At 45.3% G+C, this 16121-nt stretch overlaps 1 protein-coding gene across 1 annotated transcript in view; it reads left to right on the forward strand.

Annotated features, from left to right (window-relative positions):
- The first annotated feature begins 9283 nt into the window (after positions 1-9283).
- Positions 9284-16121, forward strand: part of LOC107109561 (caltractin-like) — an 11827-nt gene continuing 4989 nt past the window's right edge. The window contains exon 1 of the mRNA XM_015410226.1: positions 9284-9442. Coding sequence (XP_015265712.1) covers positions 9284-9442 — 159 coding nt within the window. The remainder of the gene's footprint in view (positions 9443-16121) is intronic.

The following is a 16121-nucleotide window of genomic DNA, read 5'->3' on the forward strand; positions in this document are numbered from 1 at the left end:
CCTCCCCCCGTGGGCGCAGGCTTCGCAGCTGCTGCCGAGAACAGCGATGGCAGCCATGACTTTTTAAAGAGCCCCTCCCGAGAGCTGGTGGAGCCAGAATGACCTCTCGCGTGAGGTGGAATTTGCCCCTACGAGTCCAAGGCCACCACCCTGGGGCTCAGGGAGGCAAAAGAAGGTTTCGTCCCGCCCCCCCCACGGCATCGCAGTCGAAAGTGGCAGCGACAGCCATAACTTTTTAAAGAGCTCCTAACGAGAGCTGGGAGAGCCAGAATGACCTCTCGCCTGTGATTTCCGAGCGTGTGATTTCTTCTCGGACATCACAGGCGAGATGTGGAATTTGCCCCTACGAGTCCAAGACCATCACCCCGGGGCTCAGGAAGGCAAGGGAACGTCCCCGTCTCCCCCGCCGGCATCACAGCTGCTGCTGAGAACGGCGGCGGCGGCCATAACTTTTTAAAGAGCCCCTCCTGAGATCTGGGGGAGTCAGAATGACCTCTTGTGTGAGGTGGAATTTGCCCCTATGAGTCCAAGGCCACCACCCCGGGGCTCAGGGAGGCAAAAGGTTTCGCTCCACCCCCCACCAGCATCGCAGTCAAGGCAGCGGAGGCCATAACTTTTTAAATAACTCCTAAGGAGAGCTGGGAGAGCCAGAATGACCTCTCGCCTGTGATCCTGTGATTTCCTCTGGACATCACATGCGAGAGGTGGAATGTGCCCCTAGGCGTCCAAGGCCACCACCCCAGGGCTCAGGGAGATGGGACCAACTGATGGCTGGTGGGAGCAGGGGGCGGGGCTTACATGCCCACCCCCTGGGCTCTTGACTGGCAGCGTGCTCCGGTGCTCCTGCACCAACCGAGGCCTGCACCATGAAACTCTCCCCTTCGGCTGGGGGGAGGGGAGGAAGGGCAGTTTGCTTCAACCCTAGACGATGCGCAGGCGCAGCAGGAAACACAACCGGCTGAGCGCGGCCGGCAGAGCGCCTGACGGCGATTTGAGGCCTCGGGGCGACAGACTGCCCTGCCAGACGCGGTTTGAGGCGTGAGGTTGTGGCGGTGGTGGTTGCTTTGCAGGGTTGCATACCAAGAATTTCGCTCTCGACAGAAGCTTTGGCTTTCTTGCCAGTGGCTGCGGGGAGGAAGCGACATTGCAGCTCAAATCTGGGGGCTGCTTAACTGGCGGGCAGGGCGAAGAAACACGTTTCACCTCTTCTAGCCCTCTGCGAATGAGAAGCGCAAGGAGCGGGGGGGGGGGGGTGTCCCTGGGCCTGCGGACCCTGATTACGGAGAGGCTGGAGTTTGCGTCTTACCCCACACACACATAATACATCTGGACAAGCTTTTCAAGGTCTTTCTCGCCGCTGCTCATCTTATCCCCCCCCCTCCGTTTTTATCGGGGCTCAGGACTGGGAGGGTTTTGTTTGGGAGCTGCCTTGCGTGCAGAAGGTCCCAGGGACGATCATGAGCAACATTTCTGACATACACCCACGCAATCTGGTTACTCTCCGCCAGTGAGTCTTTGGTTGCGCAGATACGCAGCACTTCGTGAATGCTGCCACCTTATGGCTGTCTGTGGAAATCTCACCTTGGTCGCATGAAATTGGTCAGAGCTGTGGGCTAGAATTGCTCCTAGTCGAGGAACCTAGACGTGCCGCTGCTGTCTCCTAAGCACTTTCTAGCATCCCCTAAGTGGAGGGAACCAGGCATTTAAAGAGGGGTATTTAAGAATAATAAGCCCGCTCTGCAGGGAGGGTGGGGTATAAATCTGATAATACATAAATAAATAAATAATAAAATAAATAAATTATGCCTGTTGGGGACCATGGCTTCAGCTGGCCCTGAATAGCAAACGATCCAACTCTTGAGGAGCCACCTAATCCTGTAAGCCAGTATAGTATAGTGGCTAGAGTGTTGGCCTGTGACTCAGAAGACCAGGGTTCAAATGCTGGCTTACTATGATTTTTTTTTTTTTTAAATAACCTTTATTAGCATAAAAATACCTTAAAAGAGGATTACTATAAAAGTATACATTTAAAACCATATAGAACCACGCATATAGAGCCAAGCATTTTGCTGACTGCATAATATTGCATAGTGTTGCATAAAACAATTATGCATTGGTAGTTTTCCTGACAGTTTTATCGCTGATTGTAAAAACATGGCTACGTTCATTGATATTTCTGGAACAGAATTGTTTAGAAGACGGTACACTTTTAAAGCATCAGGAAGGTTTGTCATGTTGGCTAAGATAGGATTTAAATATCTAAAATGTAAATCCACATAAAATTGACAATGCAGACAAATATACGAAACAGTTTCAGTGTATCCAGAGTTGCCCTGATATTTAATGTCTGAATTTAGGCCAGTTGTTCTCTCTCAGTGTAATCTACCTCATAGGGTAATGAGGGGGGGAAAACAGAGGAAAGAAGAAACACTGCTCCTTGGAGGGAGAGCAGGATAAAAATGCACTAAATAGGTAATCCCACAATGTATCAGGAAAACGACTTGGAAGTGGCACTTAGAGCAGAGTTGGCTCCACTCCAGTGAAAGCAAGTGTGAGATTATTGTTGCAGCAGGAAGCCATTGCAGTGTCTGGCTGTCCAAAGACGAGGGATTGGGGCAGTTGAACAGTTAAGTCTCTTCAGCATTTCAGCAGACGTGACAGCATTCAAGAAGTCAGGGTAGCAGTGCATTCAGTAATAAGTGGACAACTGGAAAAGCCTCAGTAGTCTGTGTGCAAGCCACCATTTCCAGCTCTTTGTTCTTCTGTTTCTGTACCCCATAAGATACCCATGCCCAAGGATGGACCCTGCCTTCAGTGTCTGAGACCATAACTGTCTTGACTGCAGGGCCTCCCATTCAGACATAGCCACGGTGCCCACACACCTGCCACCTCTGCACCACCTACTCCCCAGCTCTTCACCAGATCAGTTGTTTCAGTCCAGAGGCATCATGAAGGGGGAAATGTTGCAAGCCATTTTGGGTCCCCATTTTAGAGAAAAGTGGGATATAAATGAAGTGAATAAAATAAATCAGAGAGGGATTATTATGAAAAGGACTGAAAATTAAATGGCCAATATTATAATGCCTCTGGTATAGATCTATGGTGCGGCCTCATTTGGAATACTATGTACAGTTCTGGTCACCATCTCTCAAAAAGACACTGCAGAGCTGGAAAAGTTACAGAGGAGGGCAATCAAGATGATTAGGGGGTTAGAGCACCTTCGTTATGAGGAAAGGCTGAAGAGTCTGGGACTTTTCAATTTAGAAAAGCGACGACTGGGGGGGGGGCATGATTGTGGTTTATAAAGTTATGCGTGGAGTAGAAAGAGAAAATTTTCTCCCTTTCCTAAATTACTAGAACTCGAGGGCATCTAATGAAACTGATGGGCAGTAGGTTCAGGACAGACAAAATAAAATACTATTTTACACAGAGAGTGATTAAAATGTGGAACTCACTGCCAGAGGATGTAGTGATGGTCACAGGAATAAACAGTTTTAAAGGGGGATTAGATAGATTCATGGAGGATAGGTCTATCAGTGGCTACTAGCCATGGGGACTGAGGGGACCCACCACATTCAGAGGCACTAAACCTCTGAATCACAGAGCCAGGAGGCAACAATCATGGGAAGGTCTCGGCCTCTATGCCCTGATGTTGGCCCTCCAGAGGAACTAGTTGGCCACAGTGTGAGACAGGATGCTGGACTGGATTGACCATTGGTCTGATCCAGCAGGGCTCTTCTTATGACAGTGTGGTATAATGGTTAGTGGTTAAGAGCAGCAGACTCTAATCTGGAGAACCGGATTTGATTTCCCACTCCACTTAATCTGAGAGAAATGTGACTGGCCCAAGATGACCCAAGCCTACTGGGTCACCTTGGGCCAGTCACAGTTCTCTCAGAACTGTCTCAGCCCCCCCCCCCACACACACACACCTCACAAGGTGCCTGTTGTGGGGAGAGGCAGGGAAGGAGATTGTAAGCCACTTTGAGACATTTTCACTTGTACTGATTACAGAAACTGATTAAATCCAGTGTATTCCAGTATTCTGCCCAATAGAATTGTGAAGCCTTGCCTTGGACTGACCAGGAAAAGTCCATCACTTGATTCCATTTCTCAGGGGGAGGATCAGTTTCTAGTTCCTTTGATAGTGTTTTTTTTCTGTACTCATGGATGAAGAGCAACCTTTGTCACTAACCAATTCCTATGTTCTTTGGTGTCTTGTGCCTTATGAAATTGAGTTGCACTCTTTCTGTTGTGGCTAGGATCTCTGTTCCAGTTACACAGTGTACTCAGAGACAAAAAATTAAATCCTCCTTACACAATTAGTGCCCAAAAAGTTTGAAATAATGCAAAGATCTCTTCACTTTTTGAAAACTAAGTTTGATTTGCAAATTAACATTTTGCTTGTTAAGGTTGTCAGTCAGGAGGAAATGTATCTGGAAATGCCTTCTCATATATAAATGTAACTGGAGAGAAGTGCTAAGACTGACATTTAATAGAAAGAGTTTTCTGTGTATGCTCAGAGGCAATGTTCCCAACATGTCAAAAAAGTGCCTTTAGTGCCCTAATGGATCTATTTGAAATAAATCTAAAAATAGATTGTTATCATGCTAGAACTCTACAGCAGTGACTAGATTGTTGGTTTGTTTGTTTTTTTAAAAAAAAACAAACCTCAAAATGCACTCAGGATTGTGGGAAGAAAAAAAAATGCTGGAAAAATGTTTCCTGATTGGCTGACAGTGAGAAAATGGCACCAAGGAAGACAGGACATTTGCATTACAAGAAAATGTGCACCCTCCCTTCCAGAAGGCATGCTACTATGCTTGGATTGTGTTCTTTCCATAAAAATAAGAGTTAAACATGTTTGGGAAAGAGCATAATAAGTGTGGAGAAATCCTGGAAACAGAAAGACCACAGCACGACATCATGTGGAGGCTCCAAAATCAAGCACTCCTATTTGGAACCCAAGATGGAGAACAAACCTCAGATGATGTTCCTCTGGTAGCTTAATGCTTGCCCTGAAATTATAATTTAAGTATCATGTAAATACAATATTGTGACAAGTGTGTGTGTGTGTGTGTGCTGCTGGAAATTTGTGAATGGTTCTACCTAGGCTTGCCAGCCCCCAGGTGGGGGCAGGGGATCCCCTGCTTTTTCAGGCTCAGGCTCGCCACCAGCCAGCTAGCCATTGGGGGAAACCCCACCCCCCAAAAGACATCCCTTGGCAACATCATCGACATGATGACGTCACTTCTGGAAGTGACATCAGTACATCAGAGGTGACGCTCTACTTTTGGGGCAAAAACTATTGTTTGTAGCCATTTTTACCACAGCGTTTTGCCCAAAAAGTAGTGTTGCCCCGACAACACCGAGGTGATGATGTCACTTTCGGAAGTGCTGTCATTGCATCAACAACATCCCCGCCCACCCTGGAATGCCCCCCAGATCCCCCCACTGGCAGCAGGTAAGGACCTGGCAACCGTAGTTCTGCCATACGTGCTTGGCCTCTGATCACTGTGATTCTGCCTCTGAGGCATAACAAAAAGGATGTTAGTACTGGAGGAGACCCATCAATGTGAACCTTAGTAGCTCTGAATGGCTCTGACTAAGCAACCATCTGGTCTGGAGGGAATGAAACCCCCCCCCCCCGATGAAAGGGGTGGCAGATGTGTGTGAGTCCATGTGAAGAAGGAGTAGCTCTCACCTAGGAACAGGAAACAAGTAGGAAATTATTCAGCCAGAGATAATCTCCGTAATCAACCAAGACAAGCCGTGGGAAGAAAGAACAGAGACAATTCAAGCGAAATGGACCATATACTGGAGATGGATGGAAGAAGAACAAAGGAACGACGTTCAGTGGAAGCTCCAAACACTATGCCCCTGGCTGAGAGAAAAGGACTAAAAACAACAGACTGGAGGGAGGGGGGGAGGACGGGGAAAAACTGTTAGAGTATAATGAAATATGAAAATGTATAATCAGAACGATAATAATAATAACAATAAAAATATCTAAACAAAAAAAAAGAAAACAAGTAGGAGTCATGGGTTGGATTAAAGGTTTCTTCTCTTCAGTGGGGTGAAGCCATTCACTTCCCACCACCAAAAAAGAAAAAAAGGAGAATCTAGTTCCTTTACAGAGCTGGGCTATACAATGACTGGAGGGTCAGCCCCATTCTGGTCCGGGAGAGTCATACAGAAAGTTTGCGTAGCCCTGCCTGGAGCAAGAAGATGTGTGACCTAACCAGTTTGGATGACTTCGCTTCACTGCAGAGAAGAACCCTTCAGGTAAACCCAATGTCTCCTTCTCCCTCTCCCGTCACCTTCTTGCTGCAGTTGGTCATGCAAACTGGGAATCTCACTAACCTCAAAGGTATTGGGGGAGAGAGACAGGGGTGCTTCAACTTCTGATTGTGGAACCTGGTTCTGGGCTAGGAGGGGGAAATCGGCAACAATTTCCCTCTCTTCCTCTACAGACAGAAAAGCCATTCTATGGGGGGAGCTGCTCTGCAGAGATGGAAGCGCCCCTTAGAATCAAAGACACTGTGCTTAATGGTGAAAAAAATATGCAGTGTTTGTCTTGAAGCTGAAATGTCAAATATCTCTATAGCACTTTAAAGAAGAACATATTTTTGTGGAACAAAATTTGAGTCCAGTAAAGGTAAAAAAGCACCTTAGAGCCCAACAAATTTCCCAAGGTATAAGCTTTTGTGAGTCAAAGCTCATTTTGTCAGATACCACCTGTCATACTGTGTCCAAATTTTGTTCTGCTACTACAGACTAACACGGCTACCCACCTAGAAAAAAACTGTGGTTGAAGATACACGGTACATGTTCGGAAATGTACTGTATTGTTGTTCTACATATTTCAGGATGTAGCAGTGGTAGTCAAAAACAATTTGCAGAGTGAACCCTGTCACAAATGTAGCACTGGGTAACCTGCCTGCTACAGCTCTTGCAACTTCACACTTACTTTGTTTACAGGAAGAAATCCTTCATTAACCACAAATGTGTGTGGAGGAGGAGGCAGAGATGCTCACCGTTCTGGTTGCGAAGATATAAACACCCCTGTTTATTTTATATCCAACTGAAATGACAACATGAAATTCTATGCAATGTCACAATGCCCACCTTCCTTTTGCATTGCCTGATGGGTCTTTGGAAGAAAATAAGGTGGGACTTAACCAGAATTGCCCCCCCCCAAATTGGCCATGCTCAGCTTTCAAAAACTGAACACAACTGGCAAATGAAGGCAGTTGAAGATTCAGTTTTCCAAGGTTTGGTTTGTGTACATAAAGTAGTGAGAGGGAGGCAGCAGCTTTTACATAATAGTGAGTGGTGTGTAGTTCTTTCCCAGCACTCTAGTAAGTGAGAGTATTTGTGAGAGTTGAATTATGAGAAAGCAAACTGGTAAATCTGTATTTGCCCACCTTCTCAAGCCTTGTTCATTGGATTCACTAGTGACAGCCACAAGAGTTCATTACTGCAACATGCGGTGCCCACACACCTTAAACGATGGCTTTATAGTTATATTTTTACACTAAATCCCACATGATTAATTCAAGCAAATCTCACTATTGAAGGTTCTTTCAAGTTCCTAGATTTACTGTCATTTCCATCTCAAAATAGGTGGAAATCTTCACTTTAAATAGGAAAGGACTGTTTCCTTTGGGGATTGTGGAGAGATTTAAAGGCACAGTTCTGTGTTCTTAGAGTTCAGTCCTAAGCATGCTCATTCATTTGTCCCATGGGATTGCATAGGACTGCAGCCTTGAACTAAAATCACAATTACGTGAGAGGACATCCTGTTGGATTGTGGGACTTATGAGGAAATATGTATGGGAATCAAGTTGTGGTGTCCTACATATACTTGGGAATGAGCCCTACTGAGCACATTGGGGCTTCTTTCTGAGCAAACATGCATATACCCACACATTTGAATATAGTCATGCATATAGTCAAGTTCAGGATTTTATTAGTAAACGTAGGGGAACCTACAAGGACTCATGGAAGATGGAAAACTCCACTTAGGAAGTTGCACATACAAGGGTTCACAATGAGTATAAATATACACAGGAGCATTCGAAGCAATTGTTTTAGTGCACCAACATAAATCTACATATCTTTCACACCTTGGTTATTGGTAGCTGTTCACCTCTGTCATTTCCCTTCCTATAGCATCTCCAGGGGTCATTTCGTAGAAAAAGAGGTGCAGGAGCTGATTAGTACAACTCATTAGCATAACTTATTTGCATATGCCACATCCACCACTCAGGCTCCACTGGACTGTTTTGGATTGCTAGCTGTTGGGGGGGGGGCATGCAGATCTGTCCTCACAGAGGAGGGAGAGCTTGTACCTGAATAAAACTTGGTCTTAAAAGTGCCACTGGACTGTTTTAGACTGGGGGGCGGGGGGGCTCTGCAGCTTACCAGGCTGCTTCTTGCTCTGACTGAGGGCTGCTGGGAGTAGGGGGTGGGGCTTGTTGCATGTGCCCGCCTCCTGGGCTCTTTACTGCCGGAGCTCCGCTCCTGTGCGCTCCTGCAGGAAATGACCCCTGAGCATCTCTAAGAAGCCCTTCCGTCCCATAAAAATGCTTCCATGCTAATCCCTTCACATACTGGTTATTCTACCATCCCACATGTGCCTCCAGCATACCAAATCCAAGGTTTGATTTTCTTGTTAAAGAGCCATACAATTGGCTCTAGAACCCAGGTTTCAGACTTGGCTTACTCCTTTGCAGCCCCTGCAGTTTCTCCTTCCCTAGGTCCTCTCCCCACTCCTACTTCCCCAGCCCAAAATGCCACCCAAAGTTCTATTTGTTTAATGTTTCCATCAGCACATCATGATTGAATTGTTTCTGCAGTCTGTTTCTAGCCTGAGAACTATTATATGAAACTGATTTTAGGCTGTTAAAATTTTATGCAGTATTAAGGCCATGGAAGAGTTTTTAATGCTGGGTTGTTAATAGCTTGTTCATGTTTGATTATTTTTGCTGTTTTATTATTTTGTCAAGTTTTGTTTTGTAAGCCATCTCAAGCAGCAAGGGAGAGGAAGGGATGGACACAAACGTCAAAAGCATCCAGCAACAAGTTAGAAAAAACTGGGAAACACAGCTAGAAAATACACGGTTTAAAAAAACACAAATGGTTCTTTGTTTCAATGTCTTGGCTTTTGGGGGCAAATCAAATATGATTTTTTGTAGAATGTGACGCAATAAACTTTTTTACTACTTCTAGTTGTATCCAAATACTATTTCCTACTTCTTCTGTTTCGCTTACTTAACAGATGGCATCTGGCTATAGAAGACGTAACACGGGTTCTGTTGCGCGAAAGAAAAGTGGATTGAAACATGAACTGTCTGAAGACCAAAAGCGGGAGATCAGAGAAGCTTTTGATTTGTTTGATAAAGATGATTCTGGAACCATTGATGTGAAAGAACTGAACGTATGGGGGATAGTTTGGGTGACGGAATCCAGCTTGAGTTTTATGCTTTTTCAGTGTCCAACTGCAGGTTCAAAATATCCAAAGTCATAAACAGAAAGCACACGAAGTGACCCACTGAGTTCAAAAGAAACCCATTTTCTTGCAGATGTTTTAAAGAGAATAGACTGGGGGAGGGGGGCAGTATTGCAATTACTAGTTGTGCCCCAAATCAACACACATTTGGAAAGTATGCTTAGAGTCTACAGGTATGACATCCACATATGCATGTGGTTCTTTCTCTTCACACAGTTGTGAACCCTGTTTTTTTTATGGTTCCCAGTCATAGGTTCCATAGGCCTGCTCCAATGTTAGTGTTTAGGTTAGGGGCAGTGCTTTCCACTGTAGTACCCTTCCCTGTCCATATATGTTCATTTGACACCCTTAGAATATCTTTAAAGCTTTAGTTACTGAGGTTTCCACTGATGAGTTATGTTCCCCCTGGCTTCATTTACACTGCATGCTGATTCTGATGTTAACATCTTTAGCAGAGGCGATGTGAATAGTCATGCAGATAATGCAAACAGTTGAAAATAGTTTTGTAATATATAATACAGTGAATTCTGTTATGCAAATTGCAGAATGAATTGTAGCTAAATTTTATGTTTCTTAAACTTTGTATATATAAAAATCATTACAAGTGGAGACCCGCAAGAAATTTGTGGGATGGTTATCCCATTCTTCACACCTTTGCTTTCTCCCCTCTCCCCCTACGTCTCTCACACTCTTTCTTCTGCGCCCCCCCATTTTCTTTCTCTCTTCTCCATGCATGTTACTTCCTCCCTCTTTCTGCCCCCTCATCATTCTCTTTGTTTTTCGGCCTCCCCATTTCATCACTTTCTCTTTTTGCCCCCCACCCCATCACTGTCTTTTTCTGCCCCCATCACTCTCCCAGCCTCCTGCCTGCCTCCTCCCCCACCCCACCCCACACAGCAGCAGAAGCAGTGGTGGAAGTGCTCCCAGCCACCCACCTGCTTCACCTCCTCCCCACAGCAGCAGTGGCATCCAATGCTCCCTCTAAGGTATGGAGTCTTGTGAGCAGAAATTCTACTTTGTGAGCTACTGGCATTAAAGTTGTGAGTGAGCCATTTGGCTTCTGCATAAATTAGTTGGCTCTGGAGCCATCCTTCCTGAGCTAAAGCAAAAATGTGTGAGCCAGAGGCTAAAAAACTGTGAGCTAGCTCACACTAACTCAGCTTAGAGGGAACACTGGTGGCATCTCTCCAGGAATCATAACAGGAATCTCCCAGCTATAGAGATCAATTCACCTTAGGGCTGCCAGCTCCAGGTTAGGAAATTCCTGGAGATCTGGGGGTGGAGCCTTGGGACAGTGAGGCTTGGGGAGGCAAGCAGCCTCAGCAGGGTACAATGCCATAGACTCAACCCTCCAAAGCAGCCATTTCATCCAGGGGAACTTCTGGGTGATCTCCAGCTCTCCCCTGAAAGCTGGCAGTGGTAATTCTCATGGAGGAAATGGCTGGTTTGGAGGGTGGAATCCATGGCTTTATACCCTGCTGAGGTTCCTCCCCTCCTCAAAGCCCACACTCCCCAGGGTCCACCCCTCAAATGTCCAGGAATTTCCCAACTTGGAGGTGGCAACCCTATTTCCTTCCCACCCAACAGCCAACCTACCTTTATCTGCCTTTATTTGTCTTCAGCTTTCCATCTCCACCCCCCTCCACCACGGCCTCTACCTAGGAAAATTACAGTCTTTCTCCACAGTGGGGACCAAAGCAGCTTACATTATTCTCTCCTCCTTTTATCTGCACAACAACCCTGTGAGGTTGGTTAGGCTGAAAGTGTGTGACTGATCCAAAATCACCCAGTCAGCTTCCACTGCAATATGGGGATCTGAACCTGGGACTTGCATACCCTACTTTGAAGCTCTAACTGCTGCACCACACTGGCTTTCATACTGTGGCTGCTGTGAAGAATAGCAAGCAGCTGGGTCTAGTTGAGTCACGCAAGTCAGGTAGTATCAAGTCACCTATAAGATGCTGCCTAGGGATGCCAGCCTCCAGGTGGGACCTAGAGATCCCCTGGAATTACTGCTCATCTCCAGACTACAGAGATAACTTCCCATGGAGAAAATAGATGCTTTGGAGGGTGGACTCTATGGCATTGTACCTCACTGAGGTCTCTGTCCTCCCCAGGGTCCACCCCAAATCTCCAGGAGTTTCCCAGCCTGGATCTGGCAACCTTACCCCCACTATTCCCTGCCAGGGGACCTGGCAACCCTAGACTGCTGCCAGGCCTAGGGTTGCCAGCTTCCAAGTGGGATCTGGAGACCCCCCAGAAATACAACTGAAATCTAGACAGCAGAAAGCTGTCTCCCTGGAGAAAATGGTTGCTTTGGAAGCTGGACTCTGTGGCATTATACCCAGCTGAGGCCTCTCTCTTCCCAAACCCAGCCCTCCTTAGAGTCCACCATGAAACCTCTAGGAATTTCCCAGCCTGACACTGGGAAACATTGTCAGGCCTGGCCCCAAGGCTCCCTCTCTCAAAGGCCAAAATAGGCCTGGAAAGGGCCCTTCCCCCTCCTCATGCCTTTTGCTGACAGACCCAGTTAGAAGCCCCCCCCATGTTCTAATCTCTCACCGTTGATGCCTAGAGTGACTGGCCCCTGCAGAGGCCATTTCAAATCCCCTGAGTCTGTAGAAAAAACTGTTGGGGGAGAGTGAGCCCTCTGTTGGCAGGAATAAGTATCCACACCCAAAACATACCTTGGCTATTAGATATATAGATGGTTGACTTTGTGCTCAGTTTCTAAGAAGCATCTTAGAATGCTGTATTGCCCACATGCATCATATCTATTAGTTTCCCAGATCCTGCTTGGAATTTAGTATGTTATCTGCTTACCCAAGGAATCATTAAAGTCTATTTGCTATTGCAGAAGAGTTGGTTGATAGTTTGAAATATTTGGGATTGCATGGATTTCAAAATAGCTGAGTTATTTGCCAGGCGGGGATAAGGACACCCTTATTAAGAAGCAAATATTCTGTGTGTTTGAGTTGATATAATAGCTATATATTATGGCAGACTCAGCAGATCGATGATTTTCAAAAAAATAAATCTGAATTCATGTCAGTGGGAAGTAGAATGTCTCTATGTCCACAATATATCTTGAGTACCTTGCTCATTAACTGTGTTCAAATCAATAGGTATATCTTGTTCTAGAACTGTAATGATATTTTAAAGATACTCCTTGGGTTTAGCGAGGGATAATGCCCATACTTTCCACCTTTACTCATTCTAAGGTAAGGGTGGAGGAGGCGCATAAAATTTACCTGACCACAGATGAAGACTCAAGACATTCACCATTACTCAGTGGCCAAACAACCCACCACTGAACCTTCTTGCTCTTTCGTACCCTAAACACTTTATGCAAGCTTTGCAATTCCTTCCATTCACTTCTTCAGTCCAAGTTAGATTCAGTATTTTGTATAGTAAGGTTCTCACCCATCCAGTTCATTGTGGCTGGAATAGCAACTGGTAAGAGCATCCTAAGAACATAAGAACATAAGAGATGCCAATGTTGGATCAGGCCAAAGGCCCATCTAGTCCAACACTCTGTATCCCACAGTGGCCAGAAATACCAGTGCCATCAGGAGGTCCACCAGTGGGGCCAGGACATCAGAAGCCCTCCCACTGTTGATCCCCCCCAAGCACCAAGATGACAGAGCATCACTTGCCCCAGAGTCCCTATCTATACCTTGTGGCTAATAGCCACTGATGGACCTCTGCTCCATATGCTTATCTAATTCCCTTTTGAAGCCGTCCATGCTTGTAGCCGCCAGCACTTCCTGTGGCAGTGAATTCCAAGTGTTAATCACTCTTTGGGTGAAGAAGTACTTCCTTTTATCCGTTCTAACCCGACCGCTCAGCAATTTCATGGAGTGCCCACGGGTTCTTGTATTGTGAGAAAGGGAGAAAAGTACCTCTTTCTCTACCTGCTCTTTCCCATGCATAATCTTATAAACCTCGATCATGTCACCCCTCAGTCGTCGTTTCTCCAAGCTAAAGAGTCCTAAGCGCCTTAACCTTTCCTCATAGGGAAAGTGTTCCAACCCTTTTATCATTCGAGTTGCCCTTTTCTGCACTTTTTCCAAAGCTATAATATCCTTTTTAAGGTGTGGTGACCAGAATTGCACACAGTATTCCAGATGAGGTCGCACCATTGATTTATATAGCGGCATTATGATATTGGCTGATCTGTTTACAATACCCTTCCTAATAATCCCCAGCATAGCATTGGCCTTCTTTATTGCAGTCACACACTGTCTCGACATTTTCAGTGAGTTATCTACTACAACTCCAAGATCTCTCTCTTGATCTGTCTCTGCCAGTTCAGACCCCATCAACGTGTATTTATAGTTAGGATTTTTGGCTCCAATGTGCATCACCTTGCACTTGGCCACATTGAACCCCATTTGCCATGTTGACGCCCACTCGCCCAACTTTGACAGATCCCTTTGGAGTGCCTCACAATCCTCACTGGTTTTCACCACCCTGAACAACTTCGTATCATCCGCAAATTTAGCCACTTCACTGCTTACTCCCAACTCCAAATCATTAATGAACAAGTTAAAAAGCAGTGGACCAAGTACTGATCCCTGTGGTACCCCACTGCTTACACCCCTCCACTGGGAGAACTGCCCATTTATACTCACTCTCTGTTTTCTATTAATTAGCCAGTTTTTGATCCATAAAAGGACTTGTCCTTTTATCCCATGATTTTTGAGCTTGCTTAGGAGCCTTTGATGAGGAACTTTATCAAAAGCTTTCTGGAAGTCAAGGTAAACAATATCTATTGGATCCCCCTTGTCCACATGTTTGTTCACCCCCTCAAAGAACATTAACAGGTTAGTGAGACAAGATCTTCCCTTACAGAACCCATGTTGAGTCTGCCTCAATAGGTTTTGTTCATCTATGTGCCTACTAATTCTTTCCTTAATAATGGTTTCCACCAATTTACCCGGTATCGACGTCAGACTGACAGGCCTGTAATTTCCCGGATCTCCTCTGGAACCCTTTTTAAAGATGGGAGTGACATTAGCTACCTTCCAGTCCTCAGGAATGGAGGCTGATTTTAAGGAGAGATTACATATTTTTGTCAGGAGATCCACAAGTTCACAATTGAGTTCTTTCAGAACTCTTGGATGTATGCCATCTGGGCCTGGTGATTTATCAGTTTTTAAGTTGTCTATCAGTTTTAGGACCTCCTCTCTCGTCACCTCAATCTGACTCAGGTCTTTCAACACCCCTCCTGAACTCAGCGGCTCAGGAGTGGGCAAGCACCTCTCATCTTCCACAGTGAAGACAGAGGCAAAAAATGCATTTAGCTTCTCAGCCATTTCCCTATCATCCTTCAGTACTCCTTTTACCCCTTGGTCATCCAAGGGCCCCACTGCCTCCCTGGCTGGTTTCCTGTTTCTAATGTATTTGAAGAAAGTTTTATTGTTGGTCTTTACATTTTTTGCTATATGCTCCTCATATTCCCTTTTTGCCTGCCTGACCACAGACTTGCATTTTATTTGCCATAGCCTGTGTTCTGTGTCCTACTAATTCCCTGATAAGCATGCAAAGTTCCATGTAAGTTTTCCCCTTGATCTGCACTCAGAAATCCATCTACCGTGGGGGTTCCCAACATGGCACTCTTGGGCACCATGGCATCTACCAATGCCTTTTCTGGTGCCCATCAAGAGCCAGTTTGGTGTAGTGTCTTAAGTTTTCCCCTTGATCTGCACTCAGAAATCCATCTACCGTGGGGGTTCCCAACATGGCACTCTTGGGCACCATGGCATCTACCAATGCCTTTTCTGGTGCCCATCAAGAGCCAGTTTGGTGTAGTGTCTAAGAGCGGCGAACTCTAATCTGGAGAACTGGGTTTGATTCTCCAGTCCTCCACATCCAGCCAGCTAGGTGACCTTGGGTCAGTCACAAGTTCTCTTAGAGCTGTTTTTTCAAGACCAGTTCTCTCAGATATCTCTCAGCCCCACCTACCTCACAGGGTTTCTGTTGTGGGGAGAGGAAGGGAAGGAGATTGTAAGCTGCTCTGAGCAGGGCCGGATTTAGATGAAGAGAGTCCCTAGGCTACTCCACTTGTGAGGCCCCTCCCAATCCCCCACCCTCACGACTACAAGAAAATGGAAGAATGAATTATAAAAAAAATTGAGTGAAGCCAAGGATGATGACGGGTATTTAAAATTCTGCAATTCACAATTTATCCTCTAAAGGACGTAAGATGTTATTGTTAAATACCATAGTGATTGAAAAAATGCATAAATGTTAAAATTAACACTGAAAAACTTTTGCAGTAACTGAACTTTGTAAACCTTTTGTGGAATAAGCATTAATTTTTAGGAAAATGAAGTTGTAATGTTATTCTTAAAAAAAAACCCTTGAGTTTACAAATTATATTGTCTTGGAAATGTAAATAATATGATCATGATTACCTGACAGTGTGGCACTTTTAGAATCTACTTTATGTTGTCATTAAACAGTCAGTTTTAAAATACATATTAAGAAGTAAACTACAACCATCAAATACAGTAAGACTAAAAATGTTTTTTTCTAGCCTTCCTCATAGCAAAATCATCCAAAACTTCATCAAAATTTGTTTGTCTAAGTTTGTCACTTTCAA

Source organism: Gekko japonicus, unplaced genomic scaffold (assembly GCF_001447785.1).
Source record: "Gekko japonicus isolate JY-2015 unplaced genomic scaffold, Gekko_japonicus_V1.1 scaffold1086, whole genome shotgun sequence".
Lineage (NCBI taxonomy): Eukaryota > Metazoa > Chordata > Lepidosauria > Squamata > Gekkonidae > Gekko > Gekko japonicus.